The 26,053-nt window shown below is 37.5% G+C and overlaps 1 protein-coding gene across 2 annotated transcripts in view; it reads left to right on the top strand.

The window, feature by feature from the left end:
• The first annotated feature begins 1,610 nt into the window (after positions 1-1,610).
• The window catches only part of LOC129447983 (zinc finger protein 236), a 42,829-nt gene continuing 18,386 nt past the window's right edge, over positions 1,611-26,053 (top strand). Inside the window, exons 1-21 of one of the 2 annotated variants that reach the window (XM_055209983.2) lie at positions 1,611-1,767; positions 4,474-4,601; positions 4,835-4,999; positions 5,099-5,277; positions 5,875-6,002; positions 12,008-12,180; positions 13,594-13,719; positions 13,860-14,021; positions 15,912-16,089; positions 16,431-16,703; positions 19,078-19,281; positions 19,686-19,818; positions 21,110-21,370; positions 21,654-21,814; positions 21,886-21,987; positions 23,023-23,162; positions 23,673-23,773; positions 24,242-24,393; positions 24,483-24,665; positions 25,034-25,325; positions 25,920-26,023. In XM_055209983.2, the coding sequence (XP_055065958.2) occupies positions 1,716-1,767; positions 4,474-4,601; positions 4,835-4,999; positions 5,099-5,277; positions 5,875-6,002; positions 12,008-12,180; positions 13,594-13,719; positions 13,860-14,021; positions 15,912-16,089; positions 16,431-16,703; positions 19,078-19,281; positions 19,686-19,818; positions 21,110-21,370; positions 21,654-21,814; positions 21,886-21,987; positions 23,023-23,162; positions 23,673-23,773; positions 24,242-24,393; positions 24,483-24,665; positions 25,034-25,325; positions 25,920-26,023 (3,397 nt within the window). In that variant the 5' untranslated portion in view covers positions 1,611-1,715. Of the gene's footprint in view, positions 1,768-1,944; positions 2,200-4,473; positions 4,602-4,834; positions 5,000-5,098; positions 5,278-5,874; positions 6,003-12,007; positions 12,181-13,593; positions 13,720-13,859; positions 14,022-15,911; positions 16,090-16,430; positions 16,704-19,077; positions 19,282-19,685; positions 19,819-21,109; positions 21,371-21,653; positions 21,815-21,885; positions 21,988-23,022; positions 23,163-23,672; positions 23,774-24,241; positions 24,394-24,482; positions 24,666-25,033; positions 25,326-25,919; positions 26,024-26,053 lie in introns of those variants that run through there. The other variant, XM_055209984.2, reaches the window with a different exon arrangement.

Here is a 26,053-nt window from a genome sequence, read left to right as displayed (position 1 = left end):
GAATTAACAGCTGAACAGGAGTATTTTGTGCAATAATGCGTGCAATTGTTAGCGATCACAATCTGTGTGTCATAATAATAATAATAATAATAATAATAATAATTCCTTACATTTATATAGCGCTTTTCTCAGTACTCAAGAGTTTTACATATGAACAGGGGAATCTCCTGAACCACCACCAATGTGCAGCATCCACCTGGATGATGCGACGGCAGCCCTATTGTGGCAGAACGCCCACCACACACCAGCTTATTAGTGGAGAGGAGACAGAGTGATATAGCCAATTAGTATGAGGGATGATTAGTAGGCCAATGGGCAAGTTTGGCCAGGATGCTGAGGCACACCCTTACTCTTTCCGAAGGACATCCTGGGACTTTTAATGACCACAGAGAGTCAGGACCTCGGTTTAACGTCTCATCCGAAGGACGGTGCTTTTTTTGACAGTAGAGTCCACATCACTATACTGGGGTCTTAGGACCCACACAGACCACAGGGTGAGCACCCCCTGCTGGTCTCACTAACACCTCTACCAGCAGCAACCTGGCTTCCCAGGTCTCCTATCCAAGTACTGACCAGGCTCAGCCCTGCAAAGTAGCCTACTGACCAGGCTCAGCCCAGCCCTCATATTCACAATACCAGAGCTATACAATCTAAACCCAATTATTCTGCTGAAGTTCTTTATAAATCTTTATTAAAAATGTAAAAATCACTGAACTTTAAAACAAGCTTTAAAACAAAACATTCCTGTAATCACAAGAAGAACAAAATGCATTTAGGCATTTCCCTGCTAAAAAACCAATAGACACATCACAGAAATTATATTGGTTTTATTGGGAATTTTATTGGTTCTAATTGAATATGGTCCAAAACACACTACAGTGTATTGGTCTTTGTTGGTATCTAATGGTATGTATTGGTGGTTCTATGTATTGGTTCTAATGGAATATGGCCCAGAACACACTAGTGGTTTTAATGGTAAAAGCTAATGGTTCCTATTGGTATTATAATGGAATCCATTCGATTTTTCTGTAATGGTTTTAGTCCTATTGTTTTTTTTTTCAGCTGGGTTATGCAGGATGTCCCTAACACTTAGTGCCTACAAATATTCTTTATTTATATTTTTTCCACATTATGGAACTCATCAAAACTACAAAACAACACAAACGTAACTATAGAATTTACATCGTGCATCCCAAATAAATTAAAACATAGCCTACTGTAGGCCTATAATTCGCAAAATCGTACACGTGGCATTTTATCAAGCACATTATAAGGGTTTCATCCTGAGATCAAATAATATTGAAGGAGTTCACATCTATTTTGAGCTATTATTGGCTGTTTTTTCTTCAATAGGCATATTCAGTCACAAATATTATTTTAATGAAAGAAATGAACATGTTTATCACAAGTCAAATTTTTATCTTTAAAAGTTATTTCAAGCATTTAAACATACACCTTCAGATTAAAGGTTTTACGAATCATGTAAACATTTCAGTCAAGTGATCGCAAATGTTTAAACGGTAATTTTGTACTTTCTTATAGCAAAACCAGTACTTATATGAGCTGTTTGTATTTATAAACATCGCTAGATGTCGCTCTACGGTTAACTTTGATATGGCTTTGTGCTCTAATGCTTTTTGCTCGCTCGGCCCAACGAACTCCGCCATTTTGAAATCCAAATCGTTCATAGTACACCCGCTCTGAAAGCTGGAACTATGCCGCGGGGCCGGCCTCGCAAACAAAGGATTAAAGATGACAGCGAAATCGGTAAAGTCAGTTGTAATCTCTCAAATAAAACTTCAAACCGTTGGCTATTTCCTAAGGTCTGTAGTGCATGAATAAATACAGCAGAAGTTGAGAGAAAAGCACTTGAAGCGCGTGTATATAGTCCCCGGATATAGTACTGCGGGTGTGTGTCTTTGTGCTGTTGCAGGAATGATTGCGGGCGGCGGAATGATATTAATATCACGTTCGCGTGCGGCTGTGTATAATGCGTGGGGATTGTCATTGGGTTCAGTAGTTTGTCAAATGCGATACTTAAAATGCATTAAATGTTTACTGACACGCGGTTTTTAGCTGCCTCGCGTCTTTGCTAATGTTGCTAATGCTTCCTTACATCTGTCAAGACGTTCGGAACTTGATTTATTGTGTAGCCTTTGTTTGGAGCCTATTTTGAAGATTGTTACGTCAGTTTGACAGGTGACTGACTTTCACAAAAAACAACTTTTGTGGTACCATGGTATGGAATGGTAATGCCATTTACCATGGTACTTCAGTGTACTTCACACATCCTGAAGTCTAAATATGGTGTTTTATCACGGTACTTCAGTGTACTTCACAGATTCTGAAGATAATTTGATGGTCTTGCGTGGTGTTTAGGTGGTCTCTTTGGTCTTTCAGTGTGACAAGTGACCAAACCACTTGAACCTGCAAATCAGACTAGTAGTAAACAGTGTAAACTACGGTTGTGGTCGGGAAAAAGCAAAAAAAAAAATGGCTGTTTTAAGCCTTTTTTTCTCTATTCAGACTGCTACGGTACTTTTTAAATCCAATGTTATGTTTATAGCGCCTTTCCAATGCACATTGTTTAAACTTTGGAGAAAACACTTCAGTTGATGTCTTTTTAGAGTGGGGCACAGTTGGAAAGGTGTAATAAAATTATGCCATGATATGTTGTGCTATAAACTCTAGAAGAGAACTAGAAATTAGTTTTCAATGTTATGATTAAAACATAAAATGAAAAATTATATGCATTTTTAAATAAAAATAGAGAAAAGTAAAAAGTAAAGAAAGATTCAATAAAATGTGTTAATGTATCATTTTTAAACACATTTTTAAAATGTTTGTTCACTAGGTCTGGGTATCGATTCAGATGTTTCAGATCGATTTGATTTCTATTCACAAGCTATCAAAACGATTCAATTTCGATTCTCGATTCAATTTTAGATTCCGGTTCTCAGGTGACTTTTTACACTCGATTCTCGATTCAACTCAATGAATATAGATTTAATACAAATACTAATTTATAAAAAAGCACAGTGAACAGAAGTTTACAAGTGGGTAATTCATTTAAAGAAATTAAAAGCCAAAACACTATCATCGTCGTCTTGCTTGCCAAATCTAAAATGCTCCCATACCTCTGACTTTTTATGTGAAGGTGTGAAGCACCTGAAACCGCTATATTAAGCACTGAATGAAATGAATGAATGACAGGCTCACCCTTTGCTCCTTGGTAACATCGCGCAAGGCAAAAAAGAGGGTGACATCTAGTAAAGAAGACTAGTAAGATTAAGTTAATCTTACGTTCAATGTTTGCGAAAATAAATATGAAAGAAAAAATCGATTCAGCTTTTTGAGAATCGATTTTGAATTGACCACGTAAAAAAAACGATTAATCGAAAAATTATTTTTTTTGCCCAGCCCTATTGTTCACACCCTCTGACCATTCACACCAGATGCATATAAAGCAAATAAATCAGACTATTCCAATGTAGTTGGAAGCTTAAATAGTTTGAGTTTACTCGCTTCCTTCACGCGTGAAATTCAGACACGAACAAACACATATTTTGTAAACGCAAGCAACACACATGGCTCTCCGGACACATTTTAAATTAGAGCCCCTCGGATGAGCAGCCACGAGCCGCAACTGAAAAATATATAGCTCAAATTTAGTAAAACTTTTTTTTCACAACTTACCAGATTGTCTAACCTCCTCCCTCACTTCCAAGTAAGATCCTTTTTATTCCTTTTTCTATAAAGTAATTGTAAACTTATAAAAAATAGAGGCAGCAGGTAGTTATTGGGAAATAAGCCCCGACAGTGTGATCAGGAAAAGACGTAAAACAATTGTGTTCAGTACCTCAGATTAGATAAATGGGCAGAGAGAAGGCTGTCGCGTGTGGCTGTTCGAACACATTCAACCCATAGACTGCAGTTCTATCTATTGTTTTATTTCCGCTGTCATCATGGGTAACATGAAATAAAAAAATGTTTCCACACACCAAACTTATACGACGCTGGAGAATCCTCCAACTCCGGGCAGACTTCCTTTTCTCTCCCACTTGCCATTTCTACACGTAACATGACCTGCAGCACTCACTCTCCAAATCGGTCGGGGAAAGGGAAACACACTATCTGAGGTCACATACAGGGCACGAGGCTACATACATTGCGCATGCCATGAACTGTCAAACCGTGCGACGCACACACGCTCCGACCCGAGAAAAGCGAACCGAACGGTTCAGATTTTTTTCATGAACCGTGCCACCCCTAATAAACATACAATATATCAAATGACAGAACAGACCATCTTCTTTCAAACATCATACCTTTATTTGTTCTCTTTTATCAGCTCTCAAACATGGGTAGTTTTTTTTTTTGCAGCGAAACCTGTGCCCAAATATGGGTAGGCCCATGGCTACAGTCATTATTTTAATTTTCTGTTGTCTTTTTCTTAATATACTTGGCTTACAGATGGAGATCAGGAAGCCAGCTCAGAGAGCCAGAAACATGTGGAGCACATATGTAATATTTGCTCCCAGAGTTTTCCCACCGAGACTCAACTCCAGCGACATCTGCGAGACCACGAGTTCAATGATAAGGCAAGAAACAGCATATCTGGTTGATGTCTGATATCTGAGTCAGTACAACATCATTGAGTACACAGTGTTTTAAACCCACTGGAAAATAAATGTCTGTGCACAAATAACAGAGATGGGTTAATTGAGCTTTTTTCAAGTTATAATTTGTTCTTGTTTTGTTAGAAACAGTACACTTGCATGCCATACGATAGTGCCTTTGATGAAAACTGTCCTTTATTTCTTGCCGGCTTTAGCCGTATCGGTGTGACCAGTGTCCCATGTCATATAATGTGGAGTATAATCTTGACCTGCATAAATCCACTCACACCACCAATGAACCCAAGTGCCCAGTATGCCAAAAGAAGTTCTCAAGAGTGGCCAGTCTGAAAGCACATGTCATGGTACATGAGAAAGAAGAGGTCAGACAACATCCCTGTTCTAATTACCCTTGATATTTAATCTTTTAGAGAACCCCAAACCTCAACCTTTCTTCTCTTTCTCATGCTTTGTGTTTCCAGAACTTCCTGTGTTCTGAGTGTGGAGATGAGTTCATCCTCCAAAGTCAGCTGTCTCTGCACCTGGAGGAACATCGCCAAGAACTCAATGGGACAAAGTTATACACCTGTAAAACCTGCAGCAAAGATTTCACAGCACACAACCAGTTAAAGGAACATTTGAAAAGTCATACCAAGATTAGGTAAGATCAAACTGGAACTGAACAATCAGTGCTGTTGTCTTTAGATAGAAAATAAAGTTCACCAAAAATGTTACTTTGAACATAAACAATTAATTTTCTTTAAAATACTTAAGGTATATTGTCTCATTTTTGGGGAACTATATAAACTATTTTTTTTATTTGTGCTTGTTTGTAATCATATTCAAACATGAATCATCCAACACTGACCAGTGACCTTAACCAAAAACTGAAGTTTGTGTTAATTGTTAATTCAAGTAAAACAATTGAAAGTGGGAGGAAATCTCATTATGAAACAAAAATGGGTTTTTTATTTAAACATTTGACCATTATTATACACAAAGAGGTAAACATGAAGGGCCAGATGAACTAAATCGGGCAAATTAGTTTGAGTTCTAATGCACACCCTTTTAACCCATTTTTTCTGTTTGTTTGTTTTTTCTTTTATTTGAAAGAATCCTTTAGCTTTCTTAAGATTTGCTGAAATTGGTTGAGTCTTTAGTGTCAGAAAGTCTTATGTTTTACTATGAGCTGGATATTTAGACCACTTATGTGTGTGTCATGTACTGTCTTTACACTTTTTTTTGCTCTGTATTTAAGGTCGATTACATCAAGTTCAAGGAGCTACAAGAACATTGATAGAAGAGGATTCAAGAACATTTGCCAACACTGTGGGAAAACATTTAAGAAACCTAGTCAGCTTGTTCGACATACACGCATTCACACAGGTAAACTGGCAAACAGACAATTATAATACTTTATAATGTTAAACACTAACCTATATGTAAAGAATAGCGTACAACCCGATTGTTTTTATCGCGAAAGAAAAAAATCCTGAGAGGTCAAGTTGGAAGTTCAGAAAAGACAAACAGGTATTACTTTTAAAGGGGTCTTCACGTGTTTTTTATTTTATTATATTTTCTGAGGTGTACTTGTAATATACTAAAGTTTTTTGCAGAAAAACATACAAATTTATTATCCACCATGTTTTTCGTCCTCTGATTTGTGTACTTGCCCTTTAAGATTGTTCGACCTGGCTCGGTATTCCACCCGCTTCTATGATTGACAGGCTAAATACTGCGGTTACTATGCAGTTTTACTACTAAGGGTGTCACGATTTCGATTTTAAATCAAAATCGATCGAAATTACAACCTCGAACTTCGAATAAAAAAATTGGATCGTCGATGCTGCCGCTCCCCCATGTCACGTCCGGTCGGCTTGCCAAGCGGGGGGAAAAACTCTCAGAGGTGCCTTTAAAAACATCGGTCCAGCGGAACGCAATTTATATTTTAAACACGAGGGGCTCTATCTTACACCCGGCGCAATGCAGCGCAATGCGCGAAGCAAGTGTCTTTCGCTAGTTTCCACCCTAATTTTCACGTTAATCCCCACGTTGTTTAAATAGCAAATGCATTTGCGCCCCCTTTTGCGCCCATGGGCGTTCTGGTCTGAAAACGAGGTGTGTTCAGGCGCATTGTTTGACGCATTGCTATTTTGAGGCAACTAAAATAGACTATGCCATTGACCAACAAAAACCTGCTCTAAAGTCATAATCGCAATATGTTTTATGTTTTTTAAAGAGCGCATTAGTAAAATGCGCCTATAAACGGGAGGACAACGCAGGTTTGCTTATCACAAAGTACATAAATGCGCAGCAGCACAAAAATGCTTTTAAATATGAAAGATTAAAGGATTGAATGTAAAAGATTATTATTGAGTCTCTTGGACATAAATGAGGACTAATTATGAGACGTTAGAAGGCGCAAAGAGCTGCTTCACATGTAGCCTGGTAAGTAAATAAATGCTTTGCATTAAACAAATGCATCTGTTTTTAAATGTTTTTTTTTTAATGCTACCTCACGGATTTATTGTATATGATGACTCTGTAACTGCGGATATGGTGAGATGAGAAACATTTTTAAGTAATGCTTAAAAAAATGAGTATCGGTCGATCTCTATAAAAAACGCTGTCCAAGTGCTGAAACGTGCAGAGAGCCGTTTGTAAATTCTTTATCTCCTGTTTGTTACAAATAAAGAATTTTTAGAGTGCAAACCTTTTCTTACATACTTGTAAATTATTTTTTGATGATATTGGATAGCCATACATTTAAAGCAATTACAAGCCTGCTTTTTTACTTCCATGACTAAAAGAAAACAGGTTTTAAAGGTTTTAATAAAAAAAATTCAATAAGTGAAAAACAACACAATTATTTAACATTAATCTTAAACTGGGAATCTTCTTCCTCCGCTTAGTTTTTCAGTTTACAAAGCCCATCATCTAAATAGGGATTAGACATAGCGCCAGCGCAACAGGCTTTTAAAGGGGATGAGAGCTCTGACTCTCATTGGTTTACTCCACGTTACGCCCAAAATACTCCCATTACAATAGGACCTACCCTTTTCGACTATGCGCTCGGCGCACAAACCATTTTTCCCGTCGTTAAATTAGCAAAAGTGGATTCGGACACGCCCATTTAGACGTTGCGCTGTGCGCTTTAGACAATGCGTTTAGATCGTTAAAATAGGGCCCGAGGGATGTATTGCTGCGACTCATTGAAATGCATATCATAAACAGGATTATGTACTACCTAGTGATCTGACTTTGGACAGAGTGCAGCTCTCTGCACGTAAGTTACGCAAGAGTGAGAGAGGATTTTTGTGCAGCGGGTTATATTTGAAACAAAAGGGATAGTTTGCCTCAGCTCGCATGAAACACATAAAATGCATAAAACTGAACAAATACGTAAGATTACCACTTTAGTTTATGTTTAGACTTCGGACAGATGACACGTGAGACAAAGAGAAGAGCAGCTGCTTATGACGCGCTGGATTTATTTTAGATGATAGGAGTCCAAGACGCGCGCATTAAAGGAGAATTTCACCCGTGGACAAATTAATCTTTATTTATAAGTGGATCATATTTGTAGTGAAATGTAACATAAATTTCGAATTTGATGCCTATTTCACAGAAAAAAGGAGTGTTTGTAGTCTCACCCCCTCTACAAAGATATCGGACTTTCTTCTTTCAATGATGCAAAATGATGATTTTTACATCATTGAAAGAAGGAAGTGCCTCACTGAAATCCAGCTCTGGGTCGGAAGTCGCAACGTTCCGTTTTAAGATATGAGCCGATAATGTGGAAAAACAATGAAATTGTCAAAAAAAATTAACAGACATTAAAAAATGATCTCCCAAACTTTCGTAGTCCAAATAATTGAGTAACGGTGTTTAAATGACTATTAAAGTTGAAACAGTTTTTCTAAATTCGCTGGAAATTAACATTGCTTTTCTCAAATCCCCTCGTCACCTCTGAGCATTTCCCGGCTATCCCCTGTTTTCGGTTGGAAAAAGAGGACAGACAACCTTAATTTAAATGTCTATATCTTTAAAACCATTCAAGGTATGCCATTTGAAAGCTTATGATCTCCTCTTTCCATTGATACCAAAATCTCAATTTTGAAATTTGGGTCACTGTGACTCATTTTGCTGGATCTGGTCACATATTTCTCCTGTCTCAGGGGAAACAGAGGGAATAATGCATGAACATTCAAAAACATGACTGGATTTCTAACTATACAAAACTTAATGCAAATAGGTGAAGTGTCCCTTTAAGTCCATGTGCGTGCAAGAAGGAATCCTCTACAAGCTCTCTTGCACAGTGTTAATATTTTTCGTCTTCGTCAACGAACCTTTTTCACGGACGAAAACTAAATAAAAACGAAATAAAAGTCAGATATGATGACGAAGACTGTAACGAAATATAACTGACACTTTAGTCAACGAATAAAAATAAGACGAAAATGTTAGGGCGGGATGAATGGAGAAGAGATCCAATCAGAGCTACTCATTTTGTGGGACAAGTTCTGAAGAAATCCAATCAGAGCGAATCTTTGAGGGTAGGTTGATCTACGCAGGCAGCAGAGGCATTTTAAAAACCTGCCGCAAAGTTTGTTTTCACAACAGGTTGTTTACATTATATTTAGTTGTACAGTCTTAGTTACCCAGCTTTGGCTGATTTCAGTTGACTTCGTTCCGAAGACATATCTCATTAACAACAAAAATGTCAGAGCTAAAGTCTAATCTGGTCACACTTCAAATATGACAACAAGACTGCCTGTAAAGACGACTCATCCAGAAATACATGCGAAGGTAAAGATACACGCTAAGGTTATTTTATCAGATAAACCACCGTGTTTCTGCTAAACTTGGAATAACATTAAAACTAAAGGAATACATAAACCTCTGAACTGTATTGATTGTATTGCATTGTCTGAAATAATATGGAGTATAAATGAAGAGTTTGGTTCCAAAACGCGATAAACGCCATTTTTGAAAATAATGAGTTACTGCCAAAATCAGTATTATATCAGGTCAGTATGAAGCATGCAATGTGCATGATAATGTGAAACTCTATAATAATAATAAATAATAATGGCATAGCATTTTTTTTGTTTTAAAAAAAAGTAAAAATCGAGAATCGAATCGTGACCTTAGAATCAAAAATGTAATCGAATCAAGGATTTGGAGAATCGTGACACCCCTATTTACTACGCAAATGAATTTCTCAGCTAGTGTATACAAACACGGCAACTCTAAATAATGCACTTGCTGCCACCAACTATGAGCATAGATTATAAATAGATTACCAGCGTGTTTCTAACACACATGTTCTTTTGTATAGTATTTTCTGATCTCCCGTTTCTGTCTTGCACAATGTTATTTGCGTTTACATATACCGTATGTCATAAATGAAATGCATTTAAAGTTTTCTGGATTATTGTTTAGTCCAATTGCACATATAGGTCAGCGCTGATAGACAGTACATCCAATAAAAAATTTATTCATTCTCTCTGATGTCAAGAATCTTCAGAAGCCCTGCAAAGATGCTCGTTTTCCACAGCCAACAACAGCACAATATTTGTCTGACTATTTGTCTTACATCCCAATCTTACTGTAATTACAATCTTATCATGATTGTAAACACAACTACTCCTTTAGACAATATTATCCAGTTGCAGCCCCATTTAAAGGGATAGTTCGGCCAAAACTAAAAAATTACCCCATGGTTTACTCACACTGAAGCCACTTGAGTTACATATGTCCATCCTTTTCATACGAACACATATTCAAATATTATTGAAAATGTTTATATGTGTAGGCACAGAGCAGGGAGCAAAACAATGCTCCGCAATCATCATACACCACTACGAAAAATGTATTAACTGTGCTGATACTCTCTTCTGAATGCAGAGGAGTCTAAGATAGGGGTGCTTTGGGAAGCTAGTTATTTTCATTTGAAAAATTTTATAATTATATTCAAGGTTCCCACGGGTCCTTGAATGATTGTGAATGTGGGGGGGATTCAAGGCCCTGGGAAGTTTTTGAAAATATACATACATAGATACAGGTCATTAAAAGTGCTTGAATCTATTTTCTGGAAAAAATTCCATATTATTCCCTGTGTAGTGTAGGATAATATCATACAAATTCTAGACTTTTTAAGCACACGTGCTAAACTGTTCACTTTAAATGCTTATATATTCTGTATGCGAATGTTGATTCGTACCAAAATGCTTTTTTGCATAGTTGTATTTGACACATGAAAACATCTCAGGTTACGTATGTAACTGTTGTTCCCTGAGAAGGGAACGAGACGCTGCGTCTCCCTTGCCATAATCCCTGTAACGCTGTCTTTGGCAATATTTCAGATAGCGATATACTTCCTGGCTCCCGCTTCACCCTGTCTTTGTCGTTAAGCCTCACCATTGGTTGAATTTGATATACACATTCAGACGCACTTACTTACCCCTGGAGGCGTCCCCAAAGTGTCACCGCAGTGTCCCCACATTTAGTCCTTGAATTTGAGGGTATTGGACCTGGAAAGTCCTTGAAAGGTCCTTGAATTTGAAGTTAACTAAGGTGTGGGAACCCTGTATATTTCTTTTAAACAATAGCATCGATAACCCTTAAAATGCCTTTATTGATCCCTGGAGCTGTGTGGATTTACTTTTGCGAATGATGGATGCACATTCTTTGGACTTGAAGGAGCGGACCGCATTTTATTTGTTATAAAGATTGGAAGTAGCTCGGGTGGCTTCAGGGTGAGTTAATCATGGGGTAATTTTCATTTTTGGTCGATCTATTAAAGTCGCTCCTCTGACTGAAAAAAATATGATAAAGTCCTGTTTCTTTCTCTTGAGCAGGTTATAGCAAAATTAATCTATTTATGTACATCACGACGTATCCAGTGATTTTTCCAGCCATTTTTCATTGTTTTTTCCCTGAAGAACAATTACATAAATGCTTTCATAATTGAAAAGAAGGGGATTTTTTTAAGCTATGACACCTGATACCAAGACCTGTTATATGTCAACCGATTAAGGCAAATTTGAATGTCACAACACATTTAATAATTTGTGAAAACATGTAATTAATTATGGCTATTTATATTGAATTTATATGTGTTACACTGCACCTGTCAGAATAATTTGCAGTGTCTGGATGAGGATGTATTATTAATTTTAGGTGGAATAACAAACCTTGGAATGTTGCCAATTAGCCAATCATTTCAGAGAACTGTGTCATAAACTTTAATTCTGCATTGACCTGTACTCTGTTATCTACAGTATTATTTTATTGAAATGTAAGTTTATGGTTCTGTTTTTGATGTAAGTGTTAATTTTTTCTATAAACATGAGAAGGGTTTGACTGTATGCATGTGTGCTGTGCAGGTGAGAGGCCATATAAATGCAGTCACTGTGGAAAGTCCTTCAATCAGAAGGTAGTGCTGCAGACACACATGGTGCGACACACAGGGGAAAAGCCTCACGTGTGTTTGCTGTGTCCTGCCTCCTTCTCTCAGAAAGGAAACCTACACTCCCATGTTCAGAGAGTTCACTCCCAGGTAATAGCCGATCTATGCACAGGTTTATGCAGGAATAACACTCTCATTGTCCTTATGGTTGATAAACAAAATTGAACAGATGATTAAAAATAAAGTTTTCCATTGAAGAAAAATAAAGCATGTTAAAATCTTTCTGACAATTACATTGTTGGTTCATTTTATATCTGTTTAATTTAAGGGTGCCATAGAATGTAAAACTGTATTTACCTCGGCATAGATGAATAATAAGAGTAATGACATATCATGAGCCTCAACACTATTGTTTCGTCCATATGTAAACCTTGTGGATGCCAAAGACCGCTGGGAAACAGTAATACTCTTAAAATAACACCAACTGTGATGTTACAGTCGAGATGTACGCCCCAACATTAAATTACACATTTAAATTAATTACAATGTTGTAACAATGTTAGTTGTGCTAAATGCTAGTTAATGCTCTATGCTAGTGTTTAGACTAAAGTTCTACTATTTACGTTACCGTTCGTTTTGCAGGTCTACACTGAAAAAAAAAACGTACCGCTCATAAACGTCCATTTCCAATCTCTGAAGAATTGATTATTCATCAAAATCTTTATCTTCGTCTTATACAGACTCAAACATGTTTGCACCATAGACTGTAAAAAAAAAATGGACGATGCCCGCTCGCTCTCTTCCATTGGTGAAAAGTGAAGCCGCCAGTGTCCCGATTCGGCGCTGACATCTTGGGTCTTGAGTCTGCGCAGTAGCGTTTTCGAGACCAGTCCTGCACAGTAGTGAGCAGGAAGTAAAGCCGTGAAATCAAGGCCCCGCCCTCGCTCTCGCAGAATGTGCATATTACACGATATCACAGCTGTCAATCATGACGTGACGCCACTGTTTTTATAGCATTAAATAACTAACAAAAAAACCTTATATTAAAAATCAAACACTTACACTTTACATAAGGTGATAAAAACTACAGTAAATGACAGAAACCAGCGTCGGAAAAAAGATAATTGAAGTGTAAATAAATTGTTTAGTTGGTCTCAAGTCCCATTGACTAACATGGGTAGGCGGGGTTTATGACCTATACTGGGACTAGTCACTGGGGGGCGATCGAGACGTTTTGGCTTTACTTTTCAGGGATTTTGCGGCACGCTTGGTTTGCACACACATAGAGCTACTAAAATGAGCCGCTCTGAGCAGAGCAGAGCTCAATATTATTATTCATGACCCGTTCAAATAAGGTAATAATAGACCATTTTATTTTAAAGGCAAACCCTGGGGTTGTAAAACAATTTCTGGATAATTTTTGCACTTACTGAAGCCACAAACCTTCTATGTAGATATCAGAGAACAATTTAACAGATTAAAACAATCCACTCTTTGGCACCTTTAATAGTTTTTAAAATCCAATATACAAACAGTTTTGTTGATGAACAATCTTTTTTTTAGGCAGCTGGTGTTCCACTTTTTCCCTGTATGGACTGTAGTTGCGTGTATAAAAAACTTGGGAGCCTCAATGCTCACATTAGCAAAATGCACATATCAGTGATGGAAGTTGATGAGACTGCTACACAGGTGAGACTATCTTCCTTACTCAGATAAACCTTTACTACAGATCTAGTGCTTTAATAGTCATCACCACAATATCTGTTTTTAGCATGGCTTCAATAATAAAATTATACAATTTTTAAGTTTTAATTGTTTTTTTTATACAGAAGGGGGAAACAGGTGTTGATCAGGGTGCTGAGGGGACAGAGCGTGTGACAGATGTAATCGAACAGTTGTTAGAATTGTCTGATCATGTGGCTGCAGACGGTGCACAGGCCCCTCCCACTGGGCAGGTTATCGAGACAGTCATAAACCAGGACATCCTCCAGGTACAGGTCTTTTTTCCATAATCTGACTGGCTTTTAATGGGGATGAGAGCTGAGACTCTCATTGGTTTATTGCACGTTACACCCAAAACACACCCATTACTCATTACAAGAATAGGAACAACCCTTTTCGACCCTGCGCACGGCGCACAAACCATTTTTCTCGTTGTTAAATTAGCAAAAGTGGAATCGGACACGCCCATTTAGACCGTGCGCTTTAGGCAATGTGTTTAGATCATTAAAATAGGGCCCTTAAGTTTACTGGAAAGGGAGATATTCTCTGAAACAAAAATACTTTATTAAGGACTACAACAAGATTTGTGACACAAAAGGTGTGGTCTAGTTATTTTTGCGACTACCCTTTTGCATTTCTAGAAGTTTCCCTTTCAGAAGCAATATTTATGGGAGTATAAGAGTATTTAAATGATTCACGCAAGGCGATTTACTAATGTTTGTGATATAACTGGTATTTGCGCCATTATTTAACATAGAAAAAGCTTGTCTTAAATCATTTTGCGCCTGAAACAGCTGCAAGTGTAGCTGATAATAGGAGGCTTGGCAGAGACAGGACAAGACAGATGATTTTTTCCACACGTAACAGTTTATTTGGAATGCCAGAGGAACATATTATTCAAAACTATTGTTTGCCAAGCCATGTTATTCTTTATTTGTTGGAGGAAATAAAAGAGGAGTCACTAGGAGCAGTCACACAATACCAGATGTTTCAAAACTTTTTGTACCTTTATTTTTTGTCATCCAGTTGTTTTCAGTGTGCTACTGTATGGCTTCGCTAGAAGTGATGTCTGTGATGCTGAACTTGAGCGCATTAGGTGTTAGTAGATCACACGCACCTCATCAGCTCTAATTTGCACTGCTCTTAGTTGATTGCGTTGGTCATTTTGGAAATCAGCTGTTGCGCCTTTATAGTAAATAACCCGCAGTTATTAACACTATCTGCACTTTTTTGGATTGCACACTCGCACTTATTTGCCCTGTTTACTAAATCTGGCCCAAAATGTGTTGTTTTAACACAACCGTTTCAAGAGTGTATTAAAAACGTTGATTTTTACAAGCCGCAATGCCAAAGCACATGCAAATTAAATTTGTGGGCACTGAAGGCTGATTTCCGAAAAAGCAAGTGATATAGTCCATAATATAATTTGCACATTGTTAAAAAAAACAATATTATCACGATATATCTTGCACACCCCTAAACAATATACATTTTCAAAAATATTAATATAAATCAGAGATTGCTTCACTTTGGTGGGAAACAAAGGATAATATTATTGTATTATTGTTTGCTGGAGAATTTCTAAAGCAATAATATCTTCAAAACTAAATTGAAACAACACATTTGGAAACAACGCTATACAAATGCAAAATTGCGTGACAGCTTTCCTGTACAGTGTAAAGAGAGTGTTATACATTATCCTACAAATCCTTGTTAAGGTTAAAAATCCTCTATATGAGTCGAGTCTAAGAGAGGAAGTCCCCCATATTTTAGAAATGACTTTCAAACACTGGTTTTCAGGATAATATAGGGCTTGGTTAGCCTTTTTCATTGTAATGATTTCCTTACGATAATATTACTTTAATAAAAGTGTCTTTTTAAAGAAAAATGTTCTTGACTAAAAACAATTATATTTGGCTCTTGACACATTATTTAAATAAATGTTAAGAAATAACTGTTTTAAGAGACTTGTTCTAGTGAGAATTTTGGGAAAAATTCTGAACCACTTGCCCAACCAATAGAAAAAAATATATTTTTGTTATTTGAGCCCTGCATTGTCTTTGTTTAACATGTTGTGCCGTGTATTTAGAGTATCTATGTGACTTTTTTAACCCTTTCTCTGTAATAAGATGTATCAAACTTAAATGGTGTTTTCTCAGCAAGCTCTGGAGAACAGTGGACTGACTGAGATTCCAGTCCAGCCTGAAGCTCAGAGCAGTGCCAGACAGAAGACCGATGCAGCTGATGATGGACCCGTCACTGCAAAAATACTCATGACAGACACCGTTGTGAAAAAGGAGAGGAGAAGCATCATCAAAAAGCCTCCACAGATGCTAGGTTAATAAAAGAGAATGAAATAGTTTTCTTGCCTTTTATCTAGATGAACATGGCATTTCATGGTGTAGTTAACCTTGGGTTGGCTTCGTTCTTAAGCCCGAGTAGACACTTTTCATTTAGACAAGTGCGGTTTAACAACCACTTTTGTAAAATCCATGGATTGTGGTGCTAAACATGTACAATGTGAAACGAACAGTGTTTTAGGAGGAGTATTACCCAGCACATAGTAACTAGTATATGAAATGTAATAATATTCCCTCAACAGTTTTCTCATATACAGTAGGCTAAATGTTTTTTTTACGTTTATGATTGATTTCTTATATATTTGCATTTGTTTTCAGGTACTATCAGGCAGGATAATGGTGTGCGGTGGCATGGCTGTCCATACTGCTCCAAAGAATTCAAGAAGCCCAGTGATCTAGTGCGTCATATCCGCATTCACACTCACGAGAAACCCTACAAGTGCAAGCAGTGTTTCCGCGCCTTTGCTGTCAAGAGCACCCTGACGGCACACATGAAGATCCACACCGGCATCAAAGCTTTCGAGTGTCAGTTCTGCATGAAATGTTTCTCCACGTCTGGGAGCATGAAAGTTCATCAGCGTCTACACACTGGTAAGAACATCTGCTCATTCTGTCATCCAATTTCATTTTGGGAAATAAATCAATAAGGGACGAGAAAGATATGAAGATATTTGTCCAGACGGTTGCTGAGATTGAGCTGCACGTGTATAGTGCAGACAACTCGGTCCACGTTCAGAAACATGGGAGATTACACGCAGCTCACTTTAGGCATGCACACTGAACTCATCGGGAGAGAAAGTGTCTGCCCACACACTAAGTTAATCTCACTTATATGAGTATGAGAATCGCAGGAGTGGGGTTAGTTGGGCTAAACAAAAGAGATTCCAGTGTCAACACCTATGGTGAAGTTTTAAATCAACATACATTGAAATTATAGATAAAAATACATGTCTAAGCCATCAGGTGCACAGGTTAGGAAAGGAGGAAAGAATAAGAGGAAAAACTTACAAAAGATAAAAGTATGTACACTGTAAAAAACATTAAATCAATTGTGGCATCAGGGGCGGCTGCAGTGAGGGGAGGAGTGAAAAGGTGCAGGCAAGCCGGACGTTTCCTGAATCTCACTGTGTTGTGGATTGCAAACGTCAGCAATGGAAAAGATCGCGTTCGCGTAATTTATCGCGGATTAAATAAATGCAACTGAAATACAAAAAGATGTTTATAAGGAGAATCAACAAAGGTGAACTGCTCATTACTGGAAAAGGCTACTTAGTAAATGTTGGGATGTAATCTAACTTAAGTCTAGTGGTAATACAAATTCGTTTCTGTGTGAAATATAAACTGCTCACAGTACAAATAATTCAACACTAATACAAAAGTTTACAGGAATTCATTAAAAATATAAATGTCATAAGTCAAGAACAATTGAATTAATATAAAAACTACTACAGGAATTAGAGTTTTTAAAATTAAGACGTCATCAGCTGACATCCCCAAAGAGAATTAAGCTGTGTCGTCAGCAAGTCTTTTCCCATCGTGCTTTTCGTCTACGCATTCGGTGGAGAGCAACTGTGCCCGACTGCAGAATCCGAAGATCCCGCCTCGCCATCGTGAGTTTTTTGGCACACGTCACCGTGACATCAGAGCAAGGCGGACGGCCCTCAGACACTTTTCTTACCACTTTTCTTGCATTTCTTGCATTTTCTTGCATCTCGCGGCAATCACCGGTGATTGATTCTGCGCAGAATTTGCTCATCTCAAACGAGCCTATTAGTAGATCTGGCAAGATGTCATATGGTGATCAATCAATGCAGCGCCACATGTGGAAGTATCCTCTATTGTCTTGCACGCCACTGCATTATTGTTTCTATGAAACTACTCTGTTGGCTTAATAACTTGAGTTAGATTTCTCATGCTAAACATAGGCAATGTGTGAAAAAGCAGTCAGACAGAGTATTTCTGGGTTTGTACAAGTATCAGAAATTGTTTTTAGAGCATGAACAATACATGCTTGAACAATTCATGCTCAACAATCTTGCTTTATTTCTTTTATGGGCAATTTCAGTGCAGGAACCCGGGTCATGTCCTGATCCTGTCACCCCACCCCCACACCTTTTATTGTCCTGTTAAAGGGCAAGTTCACCCAAAAATAAAAATTCTTTCATCATTTACTCACTCTCACGTTGTTACAAACCTGTATAAAGTTCTTTGTTCTGATAAACATGAATGAAGATATTTTGTAAACAAACAGTTTTTGAGCCCCATTCACTTCCATAGTATTCTTTTTTCCAACTATGGGCTCATGATTGGTTTGGTTACAAACATTTCTCAAAAAAATGTCCTTTGTGTTCATCAGAACAAAGACATTTATACAGGTTTGAAACCACATGAGAGTGAGTAAATGATGACAGAATTTTTTTTGTTTTTGGGTGAACTATCCCTTTAAAGGTGCAGTGTGTAGATTTTAGCGGCATCTAGCAGTGAGATTGTGAATTGCAACCAACGGCTCAGTCCACCATTGACCGAAACGCATAGAGAAGCTACAGTAGCCGCCAAAGGACAAACATGTTGTTGTACAGTAGTGATAAAACACACTATGTACAGCAGTTTGTCCGTTTAGGGCTACTGTAAAAACATGGCGGCACAAAATGGCGACTTCCATGTAAGGGGACCCGCAGAGTATGTAGATAAAATGTCTCATTCTAAGGTAATAAACACACAACAGTTCATTATGTAAGGTCTTTATACACCACTGATAATATAATTGTTTATTTTATTGCATTAGATCCTTCTAAAAGTTACACACTGCACCTTTAACCTTTCAATATTCTATATAATTTAAAATTGTAATACAGTTACTTAAATAATGAAGCCTTTTGAAGATTTTTTACTCATTTTATTGTCACTTCTGTATCTGCTCTACTTCAGCCTGCTGTTAATTCATAATTCTTTCTTTCTTTGCCAGGTTTGCGGCCTTTTCCTTGTCCTCATTGTGAAAAGTTTTTTCGTACTTCAGGCCACAGGAAGACACACATTGCCTCTCACTTTAAAAGCACACACCACAAAAAGCACAAATACCCACGAAAGCCTCACAAAAGCAGATTGTCCAGAAGCAATCTTCACCTGCCTGATATACCTCTGCAGGAGCCAATACTCATCACAGACACGGGTACCAAATATATCTGTTTTTTGTTTGCACTCTGCTTTATCAAAAAATTAATCTAGAAAAGTTGTAATTTTTTCACTAAATGTTCGTATCATTATCTTCAGTCAAATGTAGTGAAAAGGCTGTTTTAATATTTGGTCATAGTTTTGTTAGGTAGCATCATGACGGTTGTCACGGATTAAAGCTAGTATCAGAGCATTAGAAAACTAAATAAATGAGCTTATCAGTTAAATAAAGAGTTACACTTTGTCGCATTCATTAAAGCTATATATACACGTTGCTGTACAGTTGAGATCCACCTTTAAAACAATAGTTTAGTGAGAGAGTTTATTCAAAGCTGTTAGAAATGCTATGTTTGTGACTTGTTATGGCAATTTTTGATGCTGATGTTGTTCTTATTACCGCAGGGCTCCTGCAGAACCAGAACTCACGGGCCGCCCTGCAGCAGTATCTGGACATCGTGGAGAATGAGCGTCCGTATAAATGTGGATTCTGCAGCAAAGCTTACAAGAAGTCAAGCCACCTTAAACAGCATATCAGGTGAAAGTTACCACACAGCGTATTACAAATATGAATGTTTGGAAAGATTAAGACTTTTTGGCTTCAGATTGTGTATGTTTATATTTTTGCTATAATAAACTCCCTTCCACTTGAGCAATTGCAGGATCTCTTAAACCTAAATAAAATGTCATTCTAATTTGAAAGAAATTAGTCTTTTTACTTCATTCTGCTCAAAAACACTAAAGATGTGTTTAGTGCCGAGAGAGGTCACACTTACACTGACGATGTCAGTGTAAAAATGTCAGATTATCTGCCGATACCGATAGTTAGGTGGTTATATTAACTTGCATTCTAACTAAATTCTGCAGATTCAATTTTCTGAATGTTATTCATTCTTATTACACGACACTTTAAAAAGCTTGATTATGATTGGCCAGTCACAACATGTCCAAGGTATATTATCCCGAGATAACAACCGCCTGAAACTAATAACACATGGCTGCAAATCATTTTGACAGGTACAGTTTAGTATTAAACAAAAACTAAAAATAAGTATGTCTTTTAATAGCATATGACATTATATTTGAAGAGTTTCGTTGCAAAACGAGATAAATCCATTTTTTAACATTTTTGACAAAACATGTTTATTATTTTGTTTTGTGGTGCTACTTAGCTGTATTTTTTAAGTTATGAAGGTTTAAATCAAAACAAACTAACTGCAGTTGCATTGAAATTAATTGGAATGCACAACAAAAAAACAAGATTTCTGAACAATTAAAAAAACGGTGGTCATCTCGTTTTGCAACGAAACTCTTCATTTACAAATGATTAAACCAAATGGTGTGTCTATGACATTTGAACGTCTTATCTTTAAATTGAAAGTAAACAGGTTTCGTAGCGGAAGGTCTGCATTTGTAAATATCTGTGTAATAGTCATTGTGTGGTAAATAGCCATGTAATAAGTGAATAATGAACAGTCAGCAGGTTGTTATCACAAAATAAACCCCTTCAATGTCATCTGTCCTGATCACACTGTCGGGGCTTATAACAACCTGCTCCCTATACATTTTTGTCCCTTACTTATAATGACCATTAATATTGAACATTAAACTACTGATGTTTCTTTACATTTTCTATACACAGAGCTCAAATTCATAAAATTTTTCTCTTACGTTTTGATTGACAGGATATTAGTCATGACTGTCGACTGTTTTAAATTAGTGTGAAAATAGTGTTGCTTTTATGGACCGATACCCATTATTGGCTGATATTTTGATGCATCTCTATTCTGAATCCTACCTTTGCGCTTATTATTTCTTATGTCCTGCAGGTCACACACAGGAGAGCGGCCATTCAAGTGCCTGCAGTGCAGTAAGGGCTTTGCGTCCTCTGGTGTGCTAAAAGCTCACATCCGTACCCACTCAGGGCTCAAAGCTTTTAAGTGCTTGCTGTGTGATACCACTTTCACCACCAGCGGCAGCCTGCGGCGTCACATGACCACCCACAGTGACATACGGCCCTACATGTGCCCATACTGCCAGAAGACTTTCAAATCCTCCCCTAACTGTAGGAAACACATGAAAACACATAGGTGATTATATAGTTAATGCTGAAAGCTAATCTGCTTCGTAAAAGTCTTTTCTTACAGATGTGTTTTTGTAATGGTCTGATTTTAAAACATTTCATTGTCCTTTAGTATTACTTCAAATACATCCAAAGATAAAATATGTTCTTGTGAAATTAATCATAATGTGCAAGAACAATGTGTTGGTTAAATCATCTGTTAATACCAAAAAACTTTTTTTTTTATAAAAATGCTTATCAAAAGCTTTCCTGTGGGCTCATTCTCAGTTTCTCGATGGATTTGTTCTCAGATACGAGTTGGCTCAACAGCTGCAACAGCAGCCAAGTTCAAGTGACATGCAGTCTGCAGGTGTGGTGTCCTCAGAGTCAGAGAGTATGCTGGAGGTAGTAGGAGACGGTCAGCAGGTGGCGCTGTCCGCTTCACTGGATGAGGATGCTCTTCAGGATACAGGTAAGAGAGAGAAACACAAAAGCTCAATACATCAATTTGAAATGAATGTTAAAGATTGTTTTTATTCCCAGAATCATTTGTGAGCACCCAGCATGCTCTGCCTGAACACATGAGTCAGTTTGAGACCCCTGCACTGCCTCAGCCAGCCTATGAGCAGCCAGCACTCGCTCCAGGTAACACATACACACTTCTCCAAAAAATATACACCCTGTGTGCTGTCTCAGACTTTTTATCATTTTGTAACTGTTGCACATGAGGCTTGACATACATTTTATCAAACGTAATGTTTATCTGACACTGAGGGTATACATAGAGAAGCTACGGTAGCTGTCACAGGACAAACATGGTGACAAAACACGCTCAGTAGAGCAGTTTGTCCATTTAGAGCTACTGTAGAAACGTGAAGGGGCAAAATGGCGACTTCAACATTTTCAACCATAAACAGGAAAGATTTTATGCAGTTGGCTTTTCGTTTACACAACAGCAGCGTTTTGAGATCCTAAAAAGCAAACTTTTGCAGATGGTTTTTAGCAAAGTGCAAGTTTTTGCAAATTACGCCATGTCGTCTCAGTGTAAACTAAAACTGAAAATGCTAATTTGTGATGGCGGTGACGTCATCATTAATTCGGTCTATAGACATGCACGAGTATAACCAAATAGGGCTGTCGTGGTTATGAAATTTGGCTGACGGTTAATTGTTTAATAAATTGTGCCGATTGTGACGATTAATTGGCTGTTTTAGTGCTTTGACGATTATGATGATTAAATGTATGTTTTGTTGCCGTGACATTTCATTCTCATACATTTTTTGTTTGTTTATTAAATAATTTTCACACGTTCATTTAAATGAAATCTTTTGCAAGGTTTACCTGGCAGTAAATATTAATATACATAACACATATTTAAAAGTAATCTGATAATGTCTCATTTATACAGGCTCTGCAGCTCCCCTTGTGTTTTTTAGAGAGATGTGCAATCATTGTGGTGATTTGAAATCATTACGATGAGGTCAAACAATGGCGATGAGACGATTATTTAATTATTGTGACAGCCCTGTAACCAAAATAACCTCGGTGGCCTACACGCAGATTTTTTTTCCCGTTCTCGTGTGTAGGCAAAGGAGAAACTTTTTACTATATCGTTGTTGTGTAAATGAGCCTTAGTTCTTTTAAAGCAGTATTTGTTTGTTTTTGGTAAATTTTTGGCAGGTTTCACCATAGCTGAGGGATTTACCCAGCAGGCTCATTTCTCTACAGTTCAACAGCTTCAGGACTCGAGCACACTGGAGTCCCAGGCACTGACCTCCAGCTTTCACTCCCCAAACCTACTCCATGTAACACACAGTGCGGTACATACAGTACACACACACACACCACACCTAAACGTATCACCGACTACCCTCTGCACATATATATGGTACTTAACCAGAGTAATACTAACAGTTTCCTGCTACTGATCAAGTGGAAGGGGCATTTACCCTAAAAGCTTTAATACTACATACACATTTCCTGTATTTTCTGAATGTATTCTATTAAAGAGACTAACATAACATGTACTTACTATAGGGTTGGGGTTAGGATTAAGGTTTGGTTTAGGGTTATTTGCATGTAATTATGCATAATTAACTGTTATTACTATAATAATTACAAGTAGCATGTGTAACAAAGACACCGTAAAATAAAGTGTTACCGATATTTTGATGTTTTGAAGCACCATTGATTTTCATAGTATTTTTATTCTAATATATGAAAGTGAGTGGTGGTGCTTCTGCTTCTTGCTTGATTACAAAGGTATACAAATATATAAATAAATGTATTTATAAACATCATGAAACACTTACACGTCTGTGTGCCTTTAGACAAGTGCTTTATTGCAAGACGCAAGTCAAGGAGAGTTGCAGCTGGCCATCCAAACACAAGACTTCCAGGATGACGACGAGAACAACAAGAGAGTCTATCAGTAAGATATTTACAGATCATATGTTTGACATGTGGGCTGTGGTTGTACAACGGAGGGTACATTATAATAAAAATTTATATAAAGCTATAAGCATGTTGATATAGGCTAAAGGGTCTATTATTTTGCTCTTTTGTAGAATATCAATGGCTATAAATCATGTGTATTGTCTGCTAATGATGCTGTGTATTATTGTGTGTGTGTGTGATTGATCAGTACCATAAAATGTAATAACAGATAGAAGAAACAAAGCACAACAGCATGAGCCTGGGCTGTTTATCTGCATAGCAGACATAATCTCATAATTGGAAATATTGCCTTCGCAGTCTGTCTGATGTCTTTCCTACATCCCCCAGAGATTGTTCTCAGCTACAGTTCTTTTATCTTAAAACATGATCACATTGACCTCCCTAAATAATATTTCTCAGCTCTTTTGTTTAATGTTGCCGTTATGTCTGGTTGATTTCTTAGGTGCAATGTGTGTGATAAGAGCTTTAAGAAGTCCAGTCACCTGAAGCAGCATGTACGCTCACACACCGGAGAAAAGCCTTACCGCTGTCACCTCTGTGGAAGGAGCTTTGTGTCTGCTGGAGTGCTTAAATCACATCTGAACACGCACACAGGTGAACCTGCCAGGAAGATTCTGACAAACCATTTCTAATACATGAGCCTCTTTAAACCATTTTGTCTTATCTGGTCTTTCTTCTTTCAGGATTAAAGGCTTATAAATGTAATGTTTGTGAAGCTTCTTTCACCACTAATGGCAGCCTGAACCGACACATGATCATTCACATGAACACAAAACCTTTCAAATGCACGATGTGTGAAGAGAGCTTCCGCACGGTCATGCTGCGCAGGAAACACATGAAACTTTATCACGCTGTAGTGTCCAGAGGTAACCACGTCACATCACACTTTACCTCAGTACAGTCAAGCACAGTAGTTAAGTATACAGTGTTTGGTCATCTTACGTAACATATATGATCAGACCATGAGCAGTATATTTACTGGAATGTTAAAAAATAATGTTTGGCTACTGGCATGCTGCCGATTACCATGGAAACCAATTTCACCAAACAACCTTAATAAAATCAATTAAAATGTATTTGATGTTCTTTTACTTACACATTTCAAAAAAATTAACATTTTAAAGGCCGCTCTATTTATTTGTGAATTTATGAGTGTCCCAACTTTTTCTTGTACTTACAACTTTAATTTGTATTGAACCCTGAAATATCTCATTGACTTAATTATTCTGCACAGTTCTGGAGGCCAGTGAGACCGGTGAAGACGAAGATGCTTCAGATCGCTCCGGCATTAAAAGAAATCGTGCCAGCATTATCACATTAACAGAAGAGCAGACGGCAGAGCTGGCAAAGAGCATACCAGGAGACGGGGTCTCGCTATCAGAGAAGGTGCTTGCCCAGACAGCTGCTGAACGAGATCGAATTAGTGAAGTTAAAGATAAATGTGTTGAGCTCAACCAAGAGCCAAAGTTTTCAAACCGCTGCCAGTACTGTCCAAAGAGTTTCAAGAAGCCCAGTGACCTGGTGAGGTAAGTATTTTAAAGCAATAGGTATTAATACACTTTTAATTGCCTTTGCGTTTTCTTTTGAGATTGATGCACAGATTCTGTGTTTATATGTTGTTTTATTGGGATATCTTTGTGTATAAACGCAGTGAACTACACCAGTTTGTAGAGGTTAGCATAAAGAGATTGTATACAGTAGGTATATGCAGGTATGTTGCAGGTATATGTGGATTTTAGCGCCTGTCATTGACAAGCATACATACAGTTGTGGACAAAAATATTGGCATCTAAAATGTTTCTCCTTTTGATCTTTGATTAAAAAAAGAAAAATATAATGTTTAATGGAAGGAAAACTATTGAAAGTGTGTTTGAGGCGATATGAAATAAATGAGACACTTTGTGATGAGGAAAATATAAGTGAGTAAAAGAGTATGTGAGTTCATGGTTGGGCTTTTTTTAAGATAAAGACGTCCGATCATTGAGATCCAAGAAAATCTTCTCTTTGATGCAGTTTGCCAATCACAACACCTTTCTATGTCACAGAGGTTCATTGGAGAATTTGCCACAGCTGGTGAGAATGTTCATGTAAAGTGTAAGCTGTCTTCTACTGTTTTCCAGACATATCCGAATACATACAGGCGAGAAACCGTACAAGTGTGATGAGTGTGGGAAGAGTTTTACAGTGAAATCCACACTGGACTGTCATCTTAAGACACACACAGGTGAGTCACATTTAACAGTGTATGCTGCCT

This window comes from Misgurnus anguillicaudatus, chromosome 10 (genome assembly GCF_027580225.2).
Source record: "Misgurnus anguillicaudatus chromosome 10, ASM2758022v2, whole genome shotgun sequence".
Lineage (NCBI taxonomy): Eukaryota > Metazoa > Chordata > Actinopteri > Cypriniformes > Cobitidae > Misgurnus > Misgurnus anguillicaudatus.
The sequence above is the reverse complement of the archived record's forward strand: the minus strand, read 5'-3'. Positions and strand labels throughout refer to the sequence as shown.